Below are 26198 nucleotides of genomic sequence, written 5' to 3'. Positions count from 1 at the left end.
CCTTTATCCAGGGAAAGTGGATTTTCTTTTCAAAGTTTAATTGCAAAAGTCAAAACAACATAGTATATACAATATAATAATATATACAAAAGTTTGTCAACATTGTAAGACATTACCAAAATGCACCTTTTTGTCCTTAAAAGCAGCACAACAAGCTCCCACGTCAGATAGAAAGAAAATCTTCCCCAATCCCCAATGTGATAAAAAATCGTAGTTGAGGGAGGGGAGATGAATTGTCATTCACTTTCCACATTCACACAAGTGATGCTGTATCATCAGTAGTAGCCAATGCCAATGGGCTGTGCAGAAGCAGGAGGGGACGCGTAATGCCATTTCAGGCCACAAGGGGGTGACAACGACACGTCAACGTTTTAGCTAATCCGCCGGAAGAAGTGAGAGCGTCCACAGTGCTCTCTGCTCACAGCACACACAACCAAAACAATGAAAGCTATCATTCAGAGGGTCACCAAGGCGAGCGTGACAGGTAGGCGGTTATTTTGAAATTGAGCAAGGCTGCCGTGCATAGACCCCTTCGATAGTCTCACTAATTAGAGGCTAGCTTTAACGTTACTTTAGTCGCTGATGATGACACCTGGTAGCTAATGTTAGCTAGCTCGTTTAGCATTAGCATGCTCAGAAAATGAATGAAGCCAGACAGACGTGTCCGACGTAACTAACGTACGTTTAGCTGGGCTTTCAAGCTCAGGAAGCTACTCAAACATGATCGTGTCCTTGGATGTCAATCAACGGGAATGACAGCTGAATGACAGGCTTGACTGCTGGCTCGGTTGCTCTTCGCTGAATGCTGTCATTCAATCTGTCAGACCTGTCTCTCTCGGCCGTGTGTTACCCAGCTAGCTCAACCTACCCCTGTTTCCCTGCAGTGGGAGAGGAGCAGATCAGTTCAATAGGACGAGGACTGTGTGTGCTGCTGGGGATATCAGTGGAGGACACCCAGAAAGATGTTGACTACATGTGAGTATGTGGGAGGGACCATGGTTCACATAGCTTACAATACAAATTCAATGCCAATAAGGGGTGGGGGATTGATACACCATAGAATCGTGATCTTTTACATGGCATTGTATCACACAGATGGCAAGTATATTTTAAAATCGTAATAATATCGTATTGTGCCTTAAGCATCGTGATGATATCGTTCGTGGGGCCTCTGGTGATTCCCCCCACATCCTACCCTATGAGTTTTCCTTTGGGGACATAATTTGCAGTTGAAAAATGGCAGAAAATTGCAATATGTTCTCATAATACTCAGTGTTGCATCGTGGGAATAACTCAATCTCCATATCGCAAAATGTTTAAAATCGCAATAGTATCCTATCGTGGGGCCTCTGGTGATTCCCACCCGTACAATATAGAGGAGATTGATCAGACTGTGTTTTCAGGGTCCGTAAGATCCTGCACCTGCGGCTGTTTGAAGATGAGAATGGCCGGGCGTGGAGCAAGAGCGTGATGGAGCGGGAGTTTGAAGTGCTGTGTGTCAGCCAGTTCACCCTGCAGTGCATCCTGAAGGGCAACAAGCCAGACTTCCACTCAGCCATGCCTGCAGAGCTCGCCCAGCCCTTCTACAACCACATGATGGAGAACATGAGGACTGCCTACAAGCCGGAACTCATTAAGGGTGCGTGGAAAGACCATGACACAGCTGTCTGTGGGGCCGTATTCTTATCTGGGATGTGTGCAAATGTGCAAATGTTTTTAGGTTTGAGCCACAAATCTATCTAGCAACTGCACTGCGTTTGGCATGCTAGAATGTAAACAGCAATTTAAAAATGTCATTACAAATGACAAATAATATAATGTAGATGGAGAGTTTATGAAATTGTGATGGGCAAGCTGTTTCATTTGTGATTATTGCAGCAAAATAAAATGTAGCTAGTATCACTCATTTTTCTTGCTTTTCATGAGGCAGAAAAATGAATTGTGATGTTATCTAGGCTGCATCCCTTTTGCAGTTATTGCCACACATTTTGTAGTGTCAGACCTAGGTCAGATATCGACAGGTGGTCGCTGGTCAGCCATTGTTATTTCCTAAAAGATGATTGATTAAAAAAAATCAATCATCTTCTAGTTCAAGGGTCATGGCGTGGGGTCATCAGCAGAGGAGTCCCAGGAGGTCATAGTGAGGTTGCAGGACAAGATGTTTAAAGCGGACGGCTTCTGGCTTCCAATTAAAAACAAAAATCTAGAGAGAGAGTCACGGTTATCGCCACCCCTTATAAGTTTGGATCTGTGCCCTCTCCCCCGTGCTATTTAATTGCCTGTCCTCCCATCTCGGTGCGGGTTACAGTGGTCCGCTCTCAGGGACTGTATGGATTGTGAAGGGGTGGGAGGTGTGCTTTGTCAGTGCCGTGATGGTGGCAGTGGCAGTGAATTGGGTCAGCCCACCGGGGAGCAGGTGCGGAGAACACCTTGTCCCAGCGAGGGAGGCATAAGGCTTCCTAATTAGTCCCCGCCTCCAGAGAGGAAACGCGATGATGCAGCACTTTTCCACCGGGGCCCACAGCTTCATTGTGCAGATGGTGTCATTAATCTAGTGGACCCGCTGGAAGAAAGGAGAACATTTAAGTTGAAACTTCCTGTCCCCAATGTCTCAAGGTACCACGTCATCCTAAATCCCTGTGAAATATCAACTACCAAATGCAACGCCTAACAAACTCCAGATTTGTGTAGTGTCTAACATGGCAAATTTTGAGTGTGCTATCGTTTAGTCAGTACTGGCCTACTCGGATTGAGTAAACCGTATGCTAGTTGTTGCTTTAAGCTAATATATGGCACATGATTTTGACATTCACCGCAGCACGTTCTTTCCCAGTGTTCATTTCTTGTGACTTCTAATGAAATGCCTTTGTCTTTTCTCTATCTTCTGTCTTTCGATCTTTCTATCTTCTTTCTGTTTTGTCTTGTGTTTCTAGATGGGGAGTTCGGGGCCCGCATGCAGGTGCACATTCAAAATGACGGTCCGATCACCATTGAACTGAGGTCACCTACTGGTCCCTCAGACCCCAAACAGGTACATTGGTCACTGTGGGTAATAAGGCTGCACATCTGTAAAGTGGATAGTTCAAATGTCTTATCATTTACTCCAGCATTGGACTTTGAAAATGCAAGGGAAGAGATATCAGGCAACTCATTTCTAATCCTTTACTGGATTTAGCTAAAACTCTGCCCTTTGTTAAATGTATGAAGCATCATTCTAATCTTGTTTTAGAGAAGTCTTAATAATCCTCATTTACAGCCACTAGGTGGTGATATAGGCTCTTTCTATTGGGGGTACATACATGCGTACATGTATAGTTTGGTCTCAGTTGCTCCCCATGCATATTGACTGGGCACAGCCTTTAATACTAATTAACCTGTATAGGAGGGTACGAAACATGCATACTCCAAAAACAAAACTATCCTCCATCACCAGTGACCTCATCTGGTTAGCGGTCATTTAGGTGTGAATGGTACAGAAGATGAACGCGTACCCCTGACATCCCCTGACCAAGCTGACTGAGCCACATTTGATTTGCGATGACTGATAAGTTGGGAGGTGACACAATTGGCTGGATAGTTTTATGGTGTTGTCACCGCAAGGCTTATTCCTATCTTAATTCAGCTGGATATATTGATTGATTGATTGATAGATAGATAAATACTATGATATAGCTCAATGGGCAGTTGCTTGCAATAAGGTGTTGCTTTTGTGCTTGTGTCAATTCAGAAAACTGTAAAGATGCAGATAACAATAATAATCACATCCTCCTCGCCAAACTCCACTTCTGCTATTGTCGCCTCTAATGCAGAGCTGGTCTGATTTACTGTGTTCTCACTCTGCCACCTCCGGCCAAGCTGAAAGCCCCCCCAAAGACCCTTTTCACAGCCGTCATTTTGTGTCTAAAAGGCAGGATAAACACAGGTGCAACCAACTCACTAATTAGGGCCCCAGCACTGGAACACCTAAATGGACTGGAAACCCTAATAATTAATGTTTTGGTACACCTGTGTTTATCCTGCCTTTGAGACACACAATGGCTGCCGCGAAAAGGGTCTATCGATTTAGTCTGTGTGTATCTGTGTGTGTGTGTCTGTGTTGTATGGGCACAACCACCCTACAGAGGCTCTGGGGAGTTTGCTGCAGCCACACTGGCCTCACCTCACCCAGGGGGTGAGCAAGCTGTCCCTGTGGGAGTCAACCGGACCCCCTCCCCACATGCTTATCCCGGCCGCTCTCTGTTGCCTTGACAATATGCTCCGTGTTACACAGAACCAGGGTCAAGTGAGGATGTCCCCCCTTTAAATGGATTTCTGTATGCCAAAGTTGTGCTGTGGGTTCACAAAAGGTTACTATCATTTACAGCGCACGCTGTGTGAGACAGCTGTGACTTCTAGGCCAGTTTGCAAGTTCTCAGGGTCTTTTAAGGCAACGGCTTTCTGGTTGAAATAAACCACGAGCCGTAGATAGCCGCTACTCACTAAATCGTCTTACCGCTCAATTCCAGTGCGTAGTACTATTGAACATAGCTAGAAGCTAAGTAGATATTAAACCATTCATATTTCCTACGCCCTCATTCATGGGAGAATTGATTCTGATCACTTCCGTGGAACTCGGCCCACATGCTAAATGCTACAGCTACGGGCCGGCTTTGGCCACTCTCCCCTTGGTGGGCTTGGTTGGTGGGCTTGGCTAGCTGGCCCAGAGGCCTTGGTTGGTGGGCTTGGCTAGCTGGTCCAGAGGGGGATATTAAGCAGTCCTCTGCATTGTAATCTTGTCTGTTTAGGATGTTTTGCTGTGGGGGCCGAGGCTGAACATGAGGGGTGCCAGGCCAGGCAATAGGCTAAGCCCAGCTTGGGGGAAATCAAGCAATGGCCAACAGACACTGTTCCTTTCTTTCCATGAACCAGGGATTATATTAATTATTATTATAATAATAATTTATTTATTATATTTATTATAGTCCACCACAGGGTCAAGCCAGCTGTTTGTTGGATTCCGTCCACCACAGGGTCAAGCCAGCTGTTTGTTGGGCAATAAACAATGGTGTCATACAGAGCCATGAAAACCATCCTGTTTTCCTGTTTGGATCTTTTCTTTGGAACTTTGAAACCATTGGGGTCGATAGGGGAGAGGTCCTGATCGTAGTGACATGAGAAACAGGTCATTTACCAGCCGCGACAGCGAGGCTGGTATTGTTTTCACCTTGTGAGTCTGTGTGCGCGTCGTCATGGCAAAATCAATGTGGTCCTGGAGACACAGTAGGAACTACCACAGAAGCCGTTCTGAGGACGTTGCCAGGTGTTTATGTCTGTGTGTGGACAGATTTTTGTCACAGCAATAGCGTCAAAACCGTGCAAGATGCAGTCAAAAGACATTACAGTTGTGGAGTTCACATTGAAATGAAGGTCACGCTGGAAAATGGGTGTGATCCCAGTGAGGGGGGCCGGCCCCCCGTATTCGGGGCGCAGGCATCGCAGCTGGTGTCATCCCATCGCAAGATGGTCTCTAGTATTTTTTGATTGGTCCACCTGCCTGTATCCACCTACATTGTTATTTTGGGCTCTGCCTGGTCTGAAAACAGCAGTTCTTTGTTTGTTTGTCTTTTTCTTTATCTTTATCTTTTTAATGTTGCCCAGTGCAGTTATAATCACACAACATAACGATAGCTTTATGGGAACAGAAGATACATGTACTGTATGCATACGTCTACTCTACAGTATCCTTGAAGCTTCTCCATTTGCTTTGATGAACCAATGTTATATCATAAACAAAGATGGTAAGCCTAGTTTGTCACTACATCATATTAATGGGGTCACATGGGGATACACTGGAAAAATAAATGTATGTCTTTGGCTCGTGCTCTTTGAATAATGCAACATCTTTTGCAATGCTGTGGGTTTTTAGCATGAGATTTACTTCATAAATATTTCCCCCCCGGCTGCCATGAAAGCTTTAGCGGCTGTGTTTACAGGCCTTTTTCAGATGAGGCATAGCATACAATGACTTCATCTTTCGTGTTGTGGTGTTTTATGGACCGTGTAAAAATACGAGAAAGAAAGAGAGGTTGTTTCACCCACAGGTTTGATTGAAGAAGTCACTGGCTACACTGTGGCTATTTTGGAGTGTGTGACACTCGGCAGTGCATGCAGTCACAATCACAACAATAGCCTCATTGAAGTGATCATATGACAGCCCCCGAATAGCTCAAGATGAGCAGAGAATAGATCTGACCGTGTATTCACAAAGGCCGTCAGATTTGGAGTTTTGTGCTCCGATGACGTCCTCCTTCTCCATTTCGGTTCATTATGCTAATTTCTTATTCATGTTAGACCTTTGGATGAACACTACCCAAGTGAACATGCTTGAAAGGTTGTGTTCTTCTGCAAGTCATGATGTTACACTAACTTACACGGTGTTCGCCTCAGTCCACTGAGAAACCAGCAACTCCCAATATACTGTAGTTTCAGCTACACTTATTTAAGCCAAAGGCAATATAATTTACCAGTTCAAATATCTCCAGCAACAAGCGAAGGCTTGCACACTGAAGATGTATGAACATCACATGAATATTTAACACCTAGGCCTATTCTTCAAGCTAAATAATTTATTTAGACTACATGTCTTGGTAAAAAAAAAAAAAAGTAAAAAATGTTAGATAAACATAAGATATGGAGATTTTTCATCAAAGGGTGTTTATATTGTGGGAGGGGGAAACACATCTATCTATAAAGACATTTTACCACCAGTGTCTTATCCACCTTATTTCTAGCTGCCATGATGCCTGATGGGTGCTTCTTCCACTTCCGGTGTAATAGACTGTTTTACAGTCTATGGTTTTAACTTGACAAAAAAAACGTCTATGAGGATTTTACCCTTTTACAGCAGAGACATTCTGCTCTACAGCCGTGTCGTTTCGGGTGCTGGGATAACGTAATGCATTGTGGGTAGTCGGCTACTAACTGTGGCTAATGTTAGCCGCTAGCTAGCTATGTTACATGGCAGTAAAACGCCACCAAATTGATTTAACTTTTAACCATTTCGAGTAACACACATTTCGAGTTTCCATACGGACGTCCAGCGTTGGTTAGTTGTTTATAACGTGACTATATTTATAACTTTTATAACGGACTCCAGCTTCCGGTTTATAATTCGGGTCTGCAGCCAGAGTATAACAAAGGAAATGGCAAGCTGCAACAATAAGTCACGTTAAACCGGACCCTGTACCCACGATTATTTTTTACAGTGGGGCATTCAAAAATAAGGTGGATAGGGGTGGGGGGAAAAATCGATACACCATAGTATCGCGATATTTTGCCTGACGATATTGTATCGATATTTGGACGCCAAGTATCGATATTAAAATAAAATAAAATAAATCTTTTGCAAGCCATGCCATGCCAGGCCACCGGGCATCTGCCCGAAGTGCCCGATGTTGCAGTCCGCGCCTGCAGTGGCGTATTGAGTCCAGAGAAGCTTAATAATGTAGCCTACATGTGGGGCCAAAACAAAACAAAAAAACACTGCATGTTTTACTTCCGGTGAGGTCAAGGAAAACGTAGGAAAGGAGTTAGACAATATATCGAAATATCGCAATATTCAATATATCGCAATATTCAATATATCGCAATATCGGCGATATCGCAATACTATCGTATCGTGACTCAAGTATCGTTTTAGTATCGTATCGTGGGCATCTGGTGATTCCCACCCCTAGTGTCTTATGTAAAAAGTTGATAAAAAGTAACCGGGTTAGTTAAAATTCAAAATGGGTAAAATAGTGCCAATGTAAGGTGATGTCAATTATCGAGTTGTCAAAAATGGTTAAATCTTGCACAAAAACTGTAACAAATGGTATCAACCCCAAAATCACTGCAACAATTTATGAGACATAATTTGGCATGGGGATGGCTAGTTTTTGATGTGGTATATCTAACGGGGAAGCCCTTATACATCTGAACTTTTAACTTTTCAATACTGTAGATACCTAATCAAAACACAATGTTTATTACATTATATTTATGACTAACTGCATCTCAAATTAATCTTCAAGTTCCCAGCTTTCAGATGATGTGTACCACTTCTATGTGGCATATACTGTTGACCTCCTATCTCATCCTAAAGATCCTCTGTCCCCCCTAAAAAAGACAAAATGTGTATCTGGTAGGGTAGGGGCTGGAGTGGAAGAGCTTAATAAAAACCAGCTAATAGCAATGTACCTTGCTTTTCAGTGTTATTTATAGTGCAGCTACAATGGAGATTGATTGCAGAACATCTTTCAACAGTCTAAAAGATCAAAGGTTAACATCACGTTTTGGTGTCAGCCGCTCAAAATCAAAGAGAAAAGGCTTCTTTTTACACTCATCATTTTACACCAATGTTGAACAACTCTACAGGGAGAAATCCATCATAGAAGAGGCAGAGATAACACATCAAACTCACAGGTGGATCCAACAAGTTCAGGCATGTTGTCTGGAGGAAATCACTAACTAAAGCAGAAGTAGAGGAGGGAGATTGAGGGAAGTGGGTACATCCAAATAAGTTAATTATTATATTATTATATTTTTACAGTTTTGATTATAGTTTTCTCATATATATATATATAGATATATATATGAATTACAGCAAAATCTTATATCATTATTCATGGCATGGATGCCATCATAGCTAAATGTCTTTAGCGTGTCCTTCAACATAAGTATACATCATGTGAAGAGGTGAAATGATGAACTAAGAGTAGACGTTTGATACATTTTGATGAATGAGGATTCTTGTCTGTTGTGTGTGTGTGTGGTCCCTCAGCTGTCCAAGCAGGAGAAGCAGCAGCAGAGGAAAGAGAAGACGCGCTCCAAGGGCGCGTCTGAGTCGGGCAGGGAGAGGGCCACCCCGCGCTCCTCCAGGCAGGACCCCAACAACGCCAGCAGCGGGGCCGAGGGGGACGTGTCCTCGGAGAGGGAGCCCTAAAGCAGCAGGGTGAGAGAGACACCTGCAGTCACACACACACACCACCAGGGTGTCTGCGAGCCCGCCAAAAAAGGGTGAGACCTCGACGGCAAACCAATGAGGCACGGTAGAAATGAGCGCTGCCAGTTGAGCGGGCGAGCACACGCACAGGCTCGCACGGCGAGGGACGCTAGAAAGGAGCACGCAAAGCGCGCAATATTTCATATTTTCACGACGTGCCTTTGGGAAAGTCCCTTGAGCCTCCTCGCTGCATGATATCACCCATTTTAGTGCGGTTTCTCCTTATTTCTCCACCTCCGCCTCTTCTTCTATATTACGAGACTTAGCGAAATGGTAGGCAAACGCTACTTTATTTCATGTAGCAGAACGTACCCGCTAGTTCCCCGTCAGCTGTCGTGTTTGCGGTGTGTTCAAGTACAACTTTTTGGCCCCGACACAGGAGACGTGAGGTGACGCATCAGTCGGCCTCTAGTTGCTAGACTAGACTTTCAAGTGTTTTCGGGCGTCAGGCCCTTAAAAAAGTCAGGAACTTCTTAAATCAGTGGTTCTCAAAATGTGGTCCTCGCTCCCCCAAGTGTCCTTGAGGGGCTTCCAGGAGGCCTCAGCAAAAAGGTTCATCATTTATTTTCACTGGAATCCCAACCTTAAGTAACAAAATGACAAAGTATGGTGGATATCTTCTTGACTTTCAAGAATTCTGCATTGAATTTGAGAAAACGTCTTGGTAATAAGCTACACATGATGGCATTGGTAGCCTACTCTAGCTAACACTGGGCGAGTCTATGAGCCTACCTATTAAGCAAGTTAACATTAACTAGAATGACGTTACTGTAATAAATTGCATTTAGTTACTCACTACTTGACTCGTTTTTTACGATACTTTTTTTACTTTTACTCAAGTAGTTATTTTTATTAGTACTTTTATTACTTCTACTTGAGTAAATGTTATTATAAAGTAACTATACTTTTACTTGAGTACCGTTTTTCCTTACTCTGCCCACCACTGCACAAAACAAGTAACACTCAAAAAACAGGGTAGCCTATAAACAAACGAGAACATCACAACAGCACCAGTCTGTTACAGTGTGCCCAGGCTATTTAAGGCAGTGGTTGCTGAGGGCACAAAACTCCTCCCAAAGCCTTTTTTTTTTTTTTTTTTTGCATAGTCGTCTGCATCTGCAGCCAAATGGGGGGGGGGGGGGGGGGGGGGGGGGGGGTATTGAAGCGTGGGTTGAGGGGGTGGCAGGGGTGTTTCTTTGCGTTCTGAAATGTGCAGATACCATGACACACCTGAACGCCTGAAGAGACAGAGGATGCTCAGGCAGTATGCAGCTGGGTATCTTTGCAGAAAATGTTTTGTGTTTTTTTTCCACTGTCAACAAAAAGAAAAGTCACTAAAATAAACACTTCTACTGAACTTAAAGGGGGACTAACCCCCTAGATATGTATTAGAACAGTGATTTGAAAATACCTATGGAAAAAACCAAGAAATGACATATGCTCTTGTCTATACTGGACTCTTTGGCTGTGTTGAAGTCCAGATTTTTTTTCGGAAATCAACGCCATTACAGTTTGCCTATTGCCTCAAAAATAATTTATTTGAAAGGGGCCATATCTGTATAAATATCAACAACTAGCCAACGCTGGTGGCCTGTTTGGAAAGAGCTTTGCTCAAAATGGTTGAAAGTTATATGAATTTGGTAATTCAGTGGCGAACTAGAAATTTAATTATTTTTCTGCATGTAACTCTATGGCAGTGTGTTAAACTACGCTACGAGAGCAAAGTGGCATGGGCTCGTTACAGCAGCACACCGCACAATACGACAAACCCCCCGTTCTGGGGTAACACAATGCGAGATTTCTCTACGTCATTCCCTCGTCCAAGTTGCCATATAGTCCCTTTTTCATTTTAGTTTGGGGGATTTTCGTGATTCTTGTTAAAAGTTGTGCAAAAGTTTTTTCCTCTCAGCGCAGTGCAGGCTGCCTGCGCCTCCTCCCTCCTGCCAGACCCAGGCTGGCGAAACAGCCTCCTGCATGCATGGGGCGCTTGTAACCTCACGGAGCAACAAACAAACAGACAGAAATAGCTGGTGTGCGATTTAGAGAATACAGTCTGAGATTGGGTACAGGATTGAGGGAATCCCGCATCTGTTTGCGAAGGTGCGACTGGACAGGACGCTTTTCACAGACAGGCACAGTAGTCGGAGCGAGGCGAGTGTCTCTCAGGGCTACTCAGGGCACGGCTGCAGATCTTTCCTCTTCCTCCTCCGCGCATTCAGTCTGTCCAAAATCATTACCGATATAATCTCAGTAGGAGGGATGCAGGGAAATATGATAGTAGCCGATGTGTTTAGAGAAGCTTTGTCACGTTGTCACGTCGTAGTATAGCGTTATATTTTACATGTGCGCTAAACTGCGACCATATTTGTTTGCGGAAATATCAGACTGCTCTCTCTATTCTCAGAGCACAGAGAGCTCTGCTCTGCTGCGCGCGCCCGCGGAGCTTGGAGCTAGTGCATGAGGTTTACAGTAGGACTCTCTCCCGCCTGGCTGGGCTGGAGACAGCTGCTTCCAACTCGGACTGATAATATATACATCATCATTCGAGCTTATTCAGGTAAGATATTAATAAAGTAGTGACACATTCAGCGGGAAACTAACTATAATTAAGACATGTGCCAACTTTGACAACGTTTGGTTCAGTATTTTAAGAGCAAACTTCAATAAGAATAGGCTTGGAGTTCTGAGGAGCCGAAAGGGTACAGAGGGGGTAGGGGAGTAATTATCTTGAAATCCCATAGTCTTTGGGGGCACTGTGACGTCAGTGTGCCCCTAATCTCCCATTCATTTGAGAAAAAAAAAAAAACAGTGTTCGACCCGTAGAGGGCGCTTATGCCAGTTATGCTGCTGAAAAATGATACAAATGGTAAAATGGCAACAGTTTGGTGTCAAATGTGGAAATTCTGACCAGAATTCTTCACACATCACCCCCAAAGTCATATATATTGGTTAAAAGCTGAAAAAAAGTGTTTTGGAGGTTAGTTCTCCTTTAACAATCCTATTGGATATGTGTAGTGTCTGGTTGGTTGATATGTGTAGTGTATGGTTGGTTGATATGTGTAGTGTATGGTTGGTTGGTATGTGTAGTGTATGGTTGGTTGATATGTGTAGTGTATGGTTGGTTGATATGTGTAGTGTATGGTTGGTTGGTATGTGTAGTGTATGGTTGGTTGATATGTGTAGTGTCTGGTTGGTTGATATGTGTAGTGTCTGGTTGGTTGATATGTGTAGTGTCTGCAGTGGCGTGCCTGACCAAGTTGGTGCCCTAGGCAAGATTTTTGCTGGTGCCCCCTCCCCCCTCCCCCCTCCCCCAAAGAAAATATAATAAAAATTATATCGCAGCTAATCCAGCACTGCAGTGCAGGCTCAGAATCGCCGTTCCCCAGTGGCGCTGGAAGTACTTTTAGGTAGGGGGTGCTGTAAGGAAGGGTCTCTCGGTGCTGCCCGCGAGAGCAGCGCAGAAGAAAATTTTACGTTTTTTGGACTTTCATCCATATTTAGAAGAATATTTAATTTTAAATTAACATTAGGATTATACTGTTGTGATGTCATTATTCAGTATCTTCTCCTTTTCTCACTCACTTTCATGTAAGCACCTGCTCTCCCTTTAGTCGTTTTACACTACAACAGACAGAAACACAGGCATAAACACTGAACTTATTATTATTATTATTATTATGGAAAACCAGATTATGATGAAAATCAAACACTTTTGAAGAGAGAGCGTATGAAATAAGATTAGAGCTGGGAAGCACAAACTGTTTTTTAATGCATCTTGTTGGTGGTATAAACACAAGACAGCCAAATCCAACAATTTCGAAAATCCATTTCTTGCCACCAGGGGGTGCTGCAGCACCCTCAGCACCCACCTTCCAGCTCCCTTCCCCCACTCTGGGAAAAAGCTCCGAGCAGGTAGAAGGGGGCGCGGCCGCGCAGTGGGTGGGGTGGTATGGATTAGGGACCATGGTGAAAGTGCTGCAGCCCGGGCAGCCAGAAAGCCAGAATTAGAAAAATGATTTCACTATTATTTAAAGACAAGACGTTGTTCTTCTTATTTTTGTCTACTATTGTAAAATAATAGTAGGCCTATTATCATGAAAAAGTATTTGTAAAAAAAAAAAAAAAAAATTTTTTTTTACCCTCTCTGGCGCCCCTAACGGCTCAAGCGCCCTTAGCATTTGCCTAGTTCGCCTAATGGACGGCACGCCACTGAGTGTCTGGTTGGTTGATATGTGTAGTGTATGGTTGGTTGATATGTGTAGTGTCTGGTTGGTTGATATGTGTAGTGTATGGTTGGTTGATATGTGTAGTGTCTGGTTGGTTGATATGTGTAGTGTATGGTCGGTTGATATGTGTAGTGTCTGGTTGGTTGCGCATACGATAGTTGAGATCTGCAGTGAAAGGAAAGAAGCCATCTGCACCTTTCTCCTTATTACACACCTGCTATCATTCACATTCAGCTCGGCGAGTCGGAAGATTGTTTCAAACTTTTCCATATTCTGTCTGTGCCGGCTCTTTCTCTTATTGTTGGCACTGCGGTGAAACTTGGCAACGCTCGTGTGAGACGGGCTCGTTTACTTTCTTATTCAGTCGTTCAGTTGTATTGCAGGGATCTGGGGGGGGGGGTGTGTGGGGGTGGCAGGCTTGCTCCTATTTGCCTTGAGCATTTGTTTACTAGTGCAAAAACAGAGGAGTTATGGGAGAATAGAGACAGCGAGGCAGTGAGTCAGCTCCCTGCGTGTCCCTAACTGCTCTCCCTGCTGAGGCTGCTGCCGGCCCTGTGGCACGCCACCTCTCCCTGTGTGACTGTGAATGCTCCCGCACGCGCACACACACACACACACGTAAACGGACACGTCGACCTCGAGCAGAGGCCATACTTGATGCTCTTATTTCCGCACACACAGACGTGTTTACGCATGCAGCTACATAAAGATAGACACATGTAGCGATCCACGTCTGACCCGACAGTGAGGGCAGCGGTGCAGTCATCTCCCTTTCTTCTAGAACACCCCATCAACACACACCATGTCCCTTGTGTGTCCTCATCATCATCACGCTACAGTCCTCCTATCCCAGACTATCCTATAGGACGGCACGGTGGCTCATTACCTCACAGCACGAAGGTCCCGGGTTCGAAGGGCCCGTGGTCCTGGGACACGGACCACACTCCCTTCTGTGTGGAGTTTGCATGTTCTCCCCGTGTTCGTGTGGGTTTTCTCCTCCGGGTGCTCCGGTTTCCTCCCACCATCAAAGACATGTATGTTAGGTTTAAGACTCATGTCAGTGCTCCCTGACCAAGGCAATGGCTAAAGAACTGGAGTTGGTCCGCGGGCGCTGCACTGCGGCTGCCCACTGCTCCTAGTTCTAGGAAGGTTCCTAATAGAGGATGGGTCAAATGCAGAGGATGAATTTCCCCAAGGGGATAAATAAACTATAGCGGGGGGGGGGGGGGTCCTGTACTGTAATTCCCAAGTGCATGCTGGGTAATATGCCCCAAGAAGACACCGGCCAGGCTTCACTGCCTCGTTGCGGAAAGCCACTTTGTCTGACAGAGAGCTGCGGTAAAAGAGACAAGGGGCAAGCGAAGGAGAAGGTGAGAGGGCGTCTGGGTAGTGTAGAGGTGAAAGCACTCGCCGAACACCGCGGAGACCCGGGTTCAATTCCCGGCAGCGGTAGTTCCGCCTCGATCAGAGATGTTCCTATGCAGACACAATTGGCCGTGTCTGCGGGTGGGAAGCCAGTGGGGATATGTGTCCTGGTCACTGCACTAGTGCCTCCTCTGGTCGGGCGGGGCACCTGTTCGTAGGGGGAAGGAACTGGGGGGAACAGCGTGATCCTCCTCGCTGCCAGGGGAAAATAAGCGACTGGTGACTGCACATGTATCGGAGGAAGCATGTGCTAGAGGAGGAGGAGGAGGAGGGAGGAGGAGGGAGGAGAGGGGGGGGGCGGCACACGAAAAAAGAGGCACAAAAAACCCAAATGTATGATACATTGAGAGAGTTATTCGATTTTTCATTTTTGGTGGGTGCAGCAGGGGTGTGTGCACACAAGGCAGCACTTCTGGAAGTGTGTGTGTCACAGGAAGGCTTTGGGGCTGATTGTGTGTTCGGCACTAGCCTACTTTGAAACTGTAATAACTGTGTGGCAAATTACCCTCTCCTTTTGAACTTTGTTGATATTACACTACTACGCGACGGTTGACGGTCAGTTCCACAAAGACAGTTCTTCTTTTGTGATATTGCTGCTGACAGTCTGTCAGTCAGCAATATCACAAAAGAAGAAACGTGAAAAATGGAAGCTGAGAACTGTCTTTGTGGAACTGAACTTTAGCTGCTAGCGCTTTATGGATGTGCTATGAAGCTGCCTTGCCTTGACTTTCTTTAGGCTTTGAACTTGTGGAAGAGATATCATACACAATCTCACATCCTCTCTCTCTGCACTGCATGCATGCATTTGAGAGTCTGTGTGTGTGCGTGTGTGTGTGTGTGTGTGTGTGTGTGTGTGTGTGCGCGCGCGCGTGTGTGCGCGCGTGTGTGTGCGCGCGTGTGTGTGCGCGCGTGTGTGTGTGTACATGTACTTACGTGTGTGTGTGTGTGTGTAGTGGAGATGAAGAGGGGGGATTTGGATGTAAGAGAGAGATGTCAGACACGGGCTGGCTTGCTTGGCTCTGTCGCTGCATATTTGAAAGAGGGAACTGGTGTTCCCGAGGTTTGCTTTGCATGACTTAAACATGAGCTGGCCCATGTGCACATTCCAGTGACAGTGCTCTGCTCTCCTGCATGCTCTTCCATCCTTCCTAGTCTACCTACCTACCTACAATGTTCTATTTTTGATAGCAACAGCTTACAAGAACATTTCTCCTTCTCTTAAAGCTCCTGTCATGACTCCCCCCCCCTCCGCCGATATCTGCAGTTCAAACCTTCTAATTGTTATCAAATCACCTTTTTAGAGACCTACATCATCACTTAGGGCTGGGTATTGTAATGGAAAATTATTATCGCCACTGATTTCCTGATACGGTATGATTCCGATCTCCAATACACAAGGTCCTGATTTGATTTGATTTCCGATTCGATGCAATACGATTTGATGTCGATATTTCGGTTACAATACCAATTTTGCTTGGATATTATTAAAGAGATTCTCAAATAACTAATGCTGTAAATTGTACAAGGAACCCTCTAACCTGGTGTATTATAAAAAAATATTTATGTTTAAACAAATTTCTATGATAATCAAATTTAGTACATACTGAAAATACTGTGAATTTGAATTTGAATTTGGCCGATACCGATATGATTACCGATATATCGTGCATCCCTACTTCAAAAGAATATTGATTCGGCGATAGCCGTGGTCGGAGGCATTATTTTAACCCAGCCCTACTATCACTATTAGACACGTATTCCCTCATTTCTACTTTAAAATTGCACGGCCTATTTCCTCTATAATTTTGAGGTATTTTATGTCTACTGTGAACTACGGGAGCAAATCAGCAAGTTGAATTCCTTGTACAGTATATTATGCAAACGTAACTTGGCCAATAAATAGTTTCCCCCGTGATCGATTTACTTTTCACTCAATCTATTCATCATATTTATCATCATATTCATATTGATCTATTCATCCCTACATAGCTCTGGATGAGCACAGGCATTCTGTGAACCATTTAGGCTTCATTTAGCCCAATGCTTGCTTGTTGCCTGGCTAATGCAAATGAGCTCATTCTGAAGATACTGAGACTACTCTTTCCTCTCTCTTCTCTTGTGTAGACGTCATTTTGGGGACGTGGCGCGGTGACGAGGAGCCCACTTTCCTCAGGATGACCTTAATTCTCAGCGACTGCTACACCCGATCGTGGACTGACCTCCTTCCGATAGACCAATATCGTCTGGCTCCGTCACAGAAATGTTGTCCCCTTGCCCCTGCCCTTGGCTCACTCTCCTCCAGGATCAGATCAGATTTGCGAGGCGTACGTGAGGCAGCAACCAGGATGTCTAGCGACGTAGCCACGCCCAGTCACCTCACAGCCACGCCCAGTCACCTCACAGCCACGCCCAGTCACCTCACAGCCACGCCCAGTCACCTCACAGCCACGCCCAGTCACCTCACAGCCACGCCCAGGCACCTCACAGCCACGCCCAGTCACCTCACAGCCACGCCCAGTCGCCTCACAGCCACGCCCAGTCGCCTCACAGCCACGCCCAGGCGCCTCACAGCCACGCCCAGTCACCTCACAGCCACGCCCAGGCGCCTCACAGCCACGCCCAGTCACCTCACAGCCACGCCCAGTCACCTCACAGCCACGCCCAGTCACCTCACAGCCACGCCCAGGCGCCTCACAGCCACGCCCAGTCACCTCACATCTATGAAGGGAGACTGAACAAGGGCGCACGGGAAGGGAACATGGCTGATATGGAACGAGGACACTGCTTTTTTGCCCTCAATATCAGCAGCACAAAACTGTAGCATTCTGTTCTTTTTCTCTGTCTTCCCTTATTTCGATCTCCTTCACTCTCTTTTTCTCTCTCTCTCTCTGTCTCTCACTGTCTGTCTCTGTCTCTCTCGCTGTCTGTCTCTCTCTCGCTGTCTGTCTCTGTCTCTCTCGCTGTCTGTCTCTCTCTCGCTTTCTGTCTCTCTTGCTGTCTGTCTCTGTCTCTCTCGCTGTCTGTCTCTCTCTCTCACTGTCTGTCTCTGTCTCTCTCGCTGTCTGTCTCTGTCTCTCTCGCTGTCTCTCTCTCTCACTGTCTGTCTCTGTCTCTCTCACTGTCTCTCGCTGTCTGTCTCTCTCTCGCTGTCTGTCTCTCTCTCGCTGTCTGTCTCTCTCTTTTGCTGTCTGTCTCTCTTTCCAATTGTCCCTGCCTGTCTCCCTCTCAGCCCCCTGCTCCCACTTACAGTAATCTCTGCCTAGAGCCATGGCACTGACCCTGAAGCATAACTCTGCTCCAAGTCCCTGATCGTTAGCACAGGAACATCAGAATCTGACCGCTAGCACAGGAACATCAGAATAGTCCCTGACCGTTAGCACAATAACATCAGAATAGTCCCTGACCGTTAGCACAGGAACATCAGAATAGTCCCTGATCGTTAGCACATGAACATCAGAATAGTCCCTGACCGTTAGCACAGGAACATCAGAATCGTCCCTGACCGTTAGCACAGGAACGTCAGAATAGTCCCTGACCGTTAGCACAGGAACATCAGAATAACATCAGAATAGTCCCTGACCGCTAGCACATGAACATCAGAATAGTCCCTGGCTGTTAGCACAGGAACACCAGAATAGTCCCTGACCGTTAGCACAGGAGCATCAGAATAGTCCCTGACTGTTAACACGTGACCATCAGAATAGTCCCCGACTGTTAGCACAGGAACATCGGAATAGTCCCTGACTGTTCACAGGAACATCAGAATAGTCCCTGACCGTTAGCACAGGAACATCAGAATACTCCCTGATCCTTTAGCACAGGAACATCATAATAACATCAGAATAGTCCCTGACCGTTAGCACAGGAACATCAGAATAGTCCCTGACCGTTAGCACAGGAACATCAGAATAGTCCCTGATCGTTAGCACAGGGACATCAGAATAGTCCCTGATCGTTAGCACAGGAACATCAGAATAGCAATAACATGTCAGCATAGCCTTATTGATGACACCATGATTGGCCGTGACTAAATGTGTCTATTGGGCTGCTCTAATTGAAAAGCTCATCGTAGGGTACCTGTGTGAATAGGCTGCATGTTTTAAATTCTAAAAGGGTCTGTAGGATACCTTCTCTTGGGAATTAGTCTTTGCTTTTATCGTCCTAGCAGAGCCACTTAGAGGAAACTGGTTCTGACTGCAGGGAGGGATGTGCCATACCGCCAGCTTCAGCTGGTTCTGACTGCAGAGAGGGATGTGCCATACCGCCAGCTTCAGCTTACGTACTTTATGTGATGTCTAGAATGGAGTCGTTTGGGCTTAGTGACTAGGAATGACTTGGGCTCAGTCATCTGTTCTTGACCTCTGTGGCGACTCACTGCGGTAGAGAGGGGGCAGTGGCGCTTCGACACACGGGGGACATTGGCCCCGGTGTGTTTGGGCACTCCCTGTACTGTATCTCTGGCCAAACATTATTTATTCTTTTCATGATACTGTCAATTCACATGTAAATTTATGTTGTCATTTTATAAAAATGTCAGAAGAAGAAAAAAGTGAAACGTGTGTTTGTGTTTTTACTGTTTCATTCTGGTTGTTTTTTGTCGGGAAAGCAGGGATGTGCCTCTGTCCTTATTTCTCCTTTCAGCAACATGACCTGGGCCATCTATACCGTACCTACTTTAGCTCTTTAGCCCTGTTTTAGTTCAGCAAGCTATTCCTGGCCAACCATACCGTATATATACCCCCCCTCTCTCTCTCTCTCTCTTTCTCCCTCCATCCCGCTCTCCAATGGTGCTGAGCAGAGGTTTATCCATGTTGTGGTTGAGTGCAGCAGGAGGGGGAGAAACGGTGTCGCTGCTGTACCCCGGACTCGGGAGATCTTGTAGAGGGAAGACATGACCCAAATACGTCTGCTAGCGAGCTAGCCTAGCACCGCTCCAAATTGAGCTAGAACAACAGCAGCCCTCCTCTGCAATGCCTGCCTTGTGATCCCATTGCCATCCTATTGCCATATTCCCATAGGAAAGGCGTTGGACTGAAGTTGTCTCAGAGAAAAGTAGTGTGCGGGACACGACTGGATCACTGATGCACCAACAGCCTCGGAGAAGGTTGCAGGTGTTTGAGATTGGTCACAGCGCTTAATAGGGGGTGAAAAGAGGGAACTTGGAATGACTGAATGGAGTTTGGCCTGTCTGTGGAATCACCTGTCTGTTTCAGAGCAACGTGGCTGGGCGTGGACTGGAGTGTGTGTGTGTGAGAGAGCATCCCCTGGCCTATCTGCTCGTCGTGAGCTGGTTATCCTGCGCTGCGGGCCAAGGGAGTGGGATTGGGCGCGGTGTCAATTGGACATGGGAAAAGTGGGTTAAATTCCAGGCATTCTGTTACATCTGAAGCCACGCTGTTTCTGCTTTGTCTTCTCCGCAACTTATCTCACATCTTGTGTGTGTATGTGTGCGAGTGCCTTGCCAAGCCCACTGGCTATGGAAAAACAATTTAACTGGATTTAATTTGTTGCCCCCTCCTCCTCCCCGCCTTCCTCTTCCCCTGCCCGCCTCCCCCTTGCCTTTTCGTTTCTTTTGTGTGCCTCAGAGAGGTTGGGAATTCATCTTGTTTAGTAACTCCATGCCCAGTCCAAGCTTCCTCTGCATGTTAGTCAGGCCACTTTTTTCAAGGCAGCTTTTAGGCCTCCGGTCACGTCTGGATCGTCCCCCGACTTTGGTTGCCATATGTCTGTGTGTGTGTCTGTGTTTTATTTAGGGGTAGGGGGGGGGGGGGCTTTTCTGTGGCTACATACAAATGTTAAATGGGATTATTCTAACTCAAAATATGGCAGTCGGCTCCTCACACTCATCTCTCGTGTTTTCCCCTATTTTCTTTTGCATTTTTTTTGCTCTCTTGGGTCCATGCCTCAAAGGGTTAAAAAGCACAATGAAACCATGTTGCCTAGAGCTCTGACCACTTTTTCCATTCTTGCTGGAAAGTTTCCAGTGCTATTTATATGAAACCTCAGCCCTGACAATCAAGTAACCCACTTCGCCAGGATAAAGTATTATCCATTATCATAAAGTTCTGTTTCACTTGAATCACTGCACATAAAACATCAGAGATGGTAGACATTATAGGCTACAATGGAATTTGTGGTCTTTGTTTTGCTGATGCAGCTATGCAGTGAGTGTTAGTACCATAGCGTTGGTACTGTAGGCAACATGCTCAAGCAGACAGGGGCCTACACTGGTGAAATCAAACCATATCCTGTAGTAGGCCGTATAACATCTATTGTGCGATCAAAGAAAACTAATCTAATCTGTCCTGGGCATAATGAGTGGTTTGGGGGAAAGACAACCAACATAAACCTGTCGACTCTTATTTCAGACTAAATTCCTGAAAAGAAACAACAAAGACATCCATATAAATCTATATTTTATTTTATTTGAGAGGAATGACAGTCAAATGTGACTCACCTAGTAGTATATGGCATATAACAGTCGAGCCTAAAGTCATACTCCTAGCTTTAGTTGACTAGTGCTCACTGCAGGCTATATAATGTCTATTATACATGGGTCCAAAAAACAGATTGGGTAGGTTACAGTCAACAAGGCAATTTAGGTTTTACAAAGAGGCATACAACTTTTTATGATTCAGCAGCACTCTATCATCAGCTGCAAATACATGCTGTCTATCACGAAAAGCCTGTTCCCAGAAGAGGGCAGTGGAAGGCATTTCACACATCAACCCAACAAACAGCTTGCGATTTTGATCCCCCCCCCCCCCACCGTCAGTGCAATACAATTAATTCCAACACTTAATTGGCACAAATGTTAAATGAACAGTAGGCTATATGACAAACACAATTTGGTAAAAAAAACAAAACGCAAACATCTGCACCACCTCTGTCGTGTATGCGCGCACCCCCCCCCCCCCTCTCTCTCTCTCTCTCTCTGTCTCTCTCTCTCTCTGTCTCTCTCTCTCTCTCTCTCTCTCTCTCTCTCTCTCTCTCTCTCTCTCTCCGTCTCTCTGACACCGGACTGACGCATCCATGGAGCGCTCCTGCACTGCCGTCCTCTACCTTAACACTATATAAAAAACAATTTGAACATGTCATAAGCTGCCCGTCCTGCCACTTGAAGCGAGAAGGAGTTTGGCTCGTCACTCGGCGCTAGCGATTTGTAACTTTTGTTCTTCCTTCTTTCTTTTTCACCCTACACCCCCGCCCCTCCCGTCCCCTTTACTTTTCACCCCTGGAAATTAAGTCAATTCCCTGGGAAATAGAGGTCGCTCATTTCGACTTCGGGGGTTCCTGCATGGATGTGGTAGCGGTAGAGGGGATGTCTCTACCGGGTATCCGACTCCGGAATCGGCCGCTGCAAGTGATGCCGAACCAGAAGAAGATCAAAGCGAGGCGGAAAAAGCGAAAGGAGTTGGTGTTAATCCAGATCTGCTTGTTCGGCGGCTTGCTGCTGGTCGTCAAGGGGTTTTCCTACTTAGCGGAAAATTCAGGTGAGGATTGAGCCGTTTGTAAGCCTCCTACTGGGAGCAGTGGGATGCCGGAGAAGGTCAGCAGCAGCATTCCCAGCAGTAGCTGGTCGTTGTTTTAACATGCGTCCTTTGCCATGGGAGATTTATCGTGTTAACACGTTTTATTTGCTCCCTTTTTGTTGCCAAATATTAATCTGCACTATTTTTTTTTTTACTTTAATTCTTGTAATGTTCATCAAAGAACTTAGTGTGTGTATTAATGACCTAATTGTACTGTATATTATCTATCTATCTATCTATCTATCTATCTATCTATCTATCTATCTATCTATCTATCTATCTATCTATCTATCTATCTATCTAAATTTGGCAATGTGGACTCTGTTTAAACAATTTTGTCCAGCCACAGCTATGCTGTTTTATGTGCGATCGGTCTGAAATCTTCAGGAAGTGTAAAGCGCACCTGTGCAGGTGACCTGCTGATGGAGCCGGATTTTTCTAATTGCGTAGATTAATTGCCCTAAGGCTGATTGCCCTAAGGCTGAGGAGTTCAGTGATGATGTCACTGATGACATCAGTGATGTCATACAGACATTGTGACATCATTGTGACATCACTGAGGCTGTCATCAGTGACACACACACACACACACACACACGAGAGGGAGACTGAGAGAGAGAGAGAGAGAGAGGGAGAGAGAGGGAGACATTGCACGCGCCAATAGGGCGGGAGCTAGCGAGCCCGCGCAGGAATCGAGCGCGCGTACCACGCAAGATGCCTATTTTATAATATAGACAGTATTCTTATAGAGACTTACTGTCTGTTTGCTTACCCCCAATAGCCTATACCTTAGGGATTTAAAGTTGCTGTGAGGTTTCTATAGTAGCATATTCTTCTAAAATGCATTATCGGATTACCAGACCTTTTTTCATAAAGGCCTTGCTATCGTCATGAATTCTGTTCATTCCTGAGCATGAAGTTCAGAGTTTGTGCTTCTGGTCAATTGAAGGGTAATTTGTCATAAATGTTGGCTAAATATATGTAATATGTGTCAGCTTCTTATCAAAAGCACAGCAGTATATATAGGCTACAGTACCTCTGTGTCAGAGCCAGAGGTTTTATCAAGTTGTGTGTTTAACAGGTAAGGCATGAGAGATGTTGTGTGTGCTCGCTCCACTGCAGCACAGCAGCCGTGGTAAAGGATCATATAGGCTTCAGTGCATCACGGACAGCACAGCGTCATATACTAAGTGCTGCAGGTACAGTACACTACTGGGCTATAATGGGAAGTCATCTGAGCTTTAACTATGGGAACCTATTCTTGGCAGAGGGACGTACGCAGAGCAGAGGCTCCTGTATGCTCAGGTGTTTCAGCTGCAGTCAGAGCCGTGAAATCAGGACAAAGAGCCCCAGGGTATAGGCCTGCACCTCTCCAGGTTACTGCAAACGCTTACACAATGTCTCTCTCTCACTCTCTCTCACTCTCTCTCTCTCTCTCTCTCTCTCTCTCTCTCTCTCTCAAGCTTAATTTAAGTCAATATGCTTTACTGGCACATGCACTGCTGAATGGACAGCATTGCCAAAGCATCTACTGTATATGCAACTCAATATTCCATATGAAATAACTAACGCAGTACTGAACTGTAAACATCTGTTCCACTTGTATGACTCCCTCTTACTCTTTATGTAGCTTTCTCTATGTCCCCCCCCCCAACACTCTACTTGATTACTGAGTCAGCGTCGGCTATAGTGAGATATCATATTTATCACTTTCCATGGGCAGAAGGTCCCCCATGAATATTCATAAACTCATGATTTGTGCATCATCAGTGAGACTCTTATTTCCCCCCCTGCTTTCCTCCCCGTGCACTGCGTATCCTGGTTACGAGGGAACGCAACAGCGCTGCACTCTGCGCGGGTGCTGCTCACAAGAGAGAGACGGACAAGAAGCGACACCGGGCCCGCTTAATGCATTTCCCTTGTCCCCATTGTGTTCTTGTTAACTCTTAATCAGCTTGCCGGAATATCAATTAAAGTTGATTATTTACGATGGCACTTAATGAAGTTCTGTTAAATTGAGCTGGATGTAGTGGAGCCTGGAAGCGGAGCACTCAACGCCTCCTCGCATGGGCCACATGAATCATTCTCATACTCCTGTTCTTTCTGTGTGTGCAAGATAGAGAGAGAGGGGGGGGGAGGTAGGGTGCTGGCATGTGAAGCCTGTCTGCTATGTGTGGTGTGGTGTGGTGAAGGTGAGGCCAGGTGAGAAGAAGCCTGTAGCTGTTGTGTGTGATGTAGTGAAGGTGAGGCCAGGTGAGAAGCCTGTAGCTGCTGTGTGTTGTGTGATGTAGTGAAGGTGAGGCCAGGTGAGAAGAAGCCTGTAGCTGCTGTGTGTCGTGTGATGTAGTGAAGGTGAGGCCAGGTGAGAAGAAGCCTGTAGCTGCTGTGTGTTGTGTGATGTAGTGAAGGTGAGGCCAGGTGAGAAGAAGCCTGTAGCTGCTGTGTGTCGTGTGATGTAGTGAAGGTGAGGCCAGGTGAGAAGAAGCCTGTAGCTGCTGTGTGTCGTGTGATGTAGTGAAGGTGTGAGGCCAGGTGAGAAGAAGCCTGTAGCTGCTGTGTGTCGTGTGATGTAGTGAAGGTGAGGCCAGGTGAGAAGAAGCCTGTAGCTGTTAAGGCTTCTTCTCACCTGGCCTCACTCACCTTCACCACACCACACAACACACAGCAGCTACAGACTTCTCACCTGGCCTCACCTTCCATACATCACACCACAAGGTTAAGTTTACAGTAAGTCCTGAACTTGGATCCTTCATTTGACCGCACTCTTTCCATCTGCTCCTCTCTATCAGTTCTGATGTGGTCTAGTACATTCATGACCTGCTCCAGGTGTGAGTTCATGACAGGGTTCTCCTGTTTGGTAAATTCCAGTGCAAATCCTAGGGGGTCACCGGCCACTCCCTGCCGTGTACTCATCTTATGCAGGAATTTGGCCTGTTTGTCTCTTATCAGGGCTTGCACTGACGGAAGCCCTGCTTCTAGAAGGCAGGTCAGGTTTGGTGTGGTAGTCCTTACTCCGAGCATGATTTTGACTCCTGTCACGTAAAGGGTCTCTACAGTCTTTAGATCACACCACACACAGCAGCTACAGGCTTCTCACCTGGCCTCACCTTCACTACATCACATGACACACAGCAGCTACAGGCTTCTTCTCACCTGGCCTCACCTTCACCACACCACACCTGTTGTGTGGTGTGGTGAAGGTGAGACCAGGTGAGAAGAAGCCTGTAGCTGTTGTGTGTGGTGTGGTGAAGGTGAGACCAGGTGAGAAGAAGCCTGTAGCTGTTGTGTGTGGTGTGGTGAAGGTGAGGCCAGGTGAGAAGAAGCCTGTAGCTGTTGTGTGTGGTGTGGTGTGGTGTGCAGGTGTGGTGTGGTGAAGGTGAGACCAGGTGAGATGAAGCCTGTAGCTGTTGTGTGGTGAAGGTGAGGCCAGGTGAGAAGAAGCCTGTAGCTGTTGTGTGTGGTGTGGTGAAGGTGAGACCAGGTGAAAAGAAGCCTGTAGCTGCTGTGTGTGGTGTGGTGTGGTGAAGGTGAGGCCAGGTGAGAAGCCTGTAGCTGTTGTGTGTGGTGTGGTGAAGGTGAGGCCAGGTGAGAAGCCTGTAGCTGTTGTGTGTGGTGTGGTGAAGGTGAGACCAGGTGAGAAGAAGCCTGTAGCTGCTATGTGTGGTATGGTGTGCAGGTGTGGTGTGGTGAAGGTAAGGCCAGGTGAGAAGCCTGTAGCTGCTGTGTGTGGTGGTGTGGTGTGCAGGTGTGTGGTGTGGTGAAGGTAAGGCCAGGTGAGAAGAAGCCTGTAGCTGCTGTGTGTGGTGTGGTGTGGTGAAGGTAAGGCCAGGTGAGAAGAAGCCTGCAGCTGCTGTGTGTGGTGTGATGTAGGGAAGGTGAGGCCAGGTGAGAAGTTCAGCCGTGCCCTGAGGACCACTGAATACCTGGGCCTTTTTCATTCTGTTTGAAGGCCTCTCTTGGGCCAACCTTGTCTTTGGCAGAGTGGAAAGGGTT

General features: G+C 46.1%; 2 protein-coding genes across 2 annotated transcripts in view; both read left to right on the top strand.

The window, feature by feature from the left end:
- Positions 1-411: 411 nt before the first annotated feature.
- dtd1 (D-aminoacyl-tRNA deacylase 1) lies at positions 412-16933 on the top strand. Its single transcript, XM_083655418.1, has 6 exons — positions 412-484; positions 885-975; positions 1404-1639; positions 2934-3031; positions 8801-8971; positions 16798-16933. The coding sequence occupies exons 1-5, from the start codon at positions 442-444 to the stop codon at positions 8960-8962; spliced, it is 630 nt and encodes a 209-aa protein (XP_083511544.1). The 5' UTR covers positions 412-441; the 3' UTR covers positions 8963-8971; positions 16798-16933.
- Positions 16934-21970: 5037 nt separating this feature from the next.
- The window catches only part of LOC310794185 (sodium/potassium/calcium exchanger 3-like), a gene marked incomplete at both ends in the record, with an annotated part of 62797 nt that continues 58569 nt past the window's right edge, over positions 21971-26198 (top strand). The window contains one exon of the mRNA XM_083656118.1: positions 21971-22166. Within this exon, the coding sequence (XP_083512244.1) occupies positions 21971-22166 (196 nt within the window). The remainder of the gene's footprint in view (positions 22167-26198) is intronic.

This window comes from Poromitra crassiceps (genome assembly GCF_964638095.1).
Source record: "Poromitra crassiceps genome assembly, chromosome: 19".
Taxonomy (NCBI): domain Eukaryota; kingdom Metazoa; phylum Chordata; class Actinopteri; order Beryciformes; family Melamphaidae; genus Poromitra; species Poromitra crassiceps.
The sequence above is the reverse complement of the archived record's forward strand: the minus strand, read 5'-3'. Positions and strand labels throughout refer to the sequence as shown.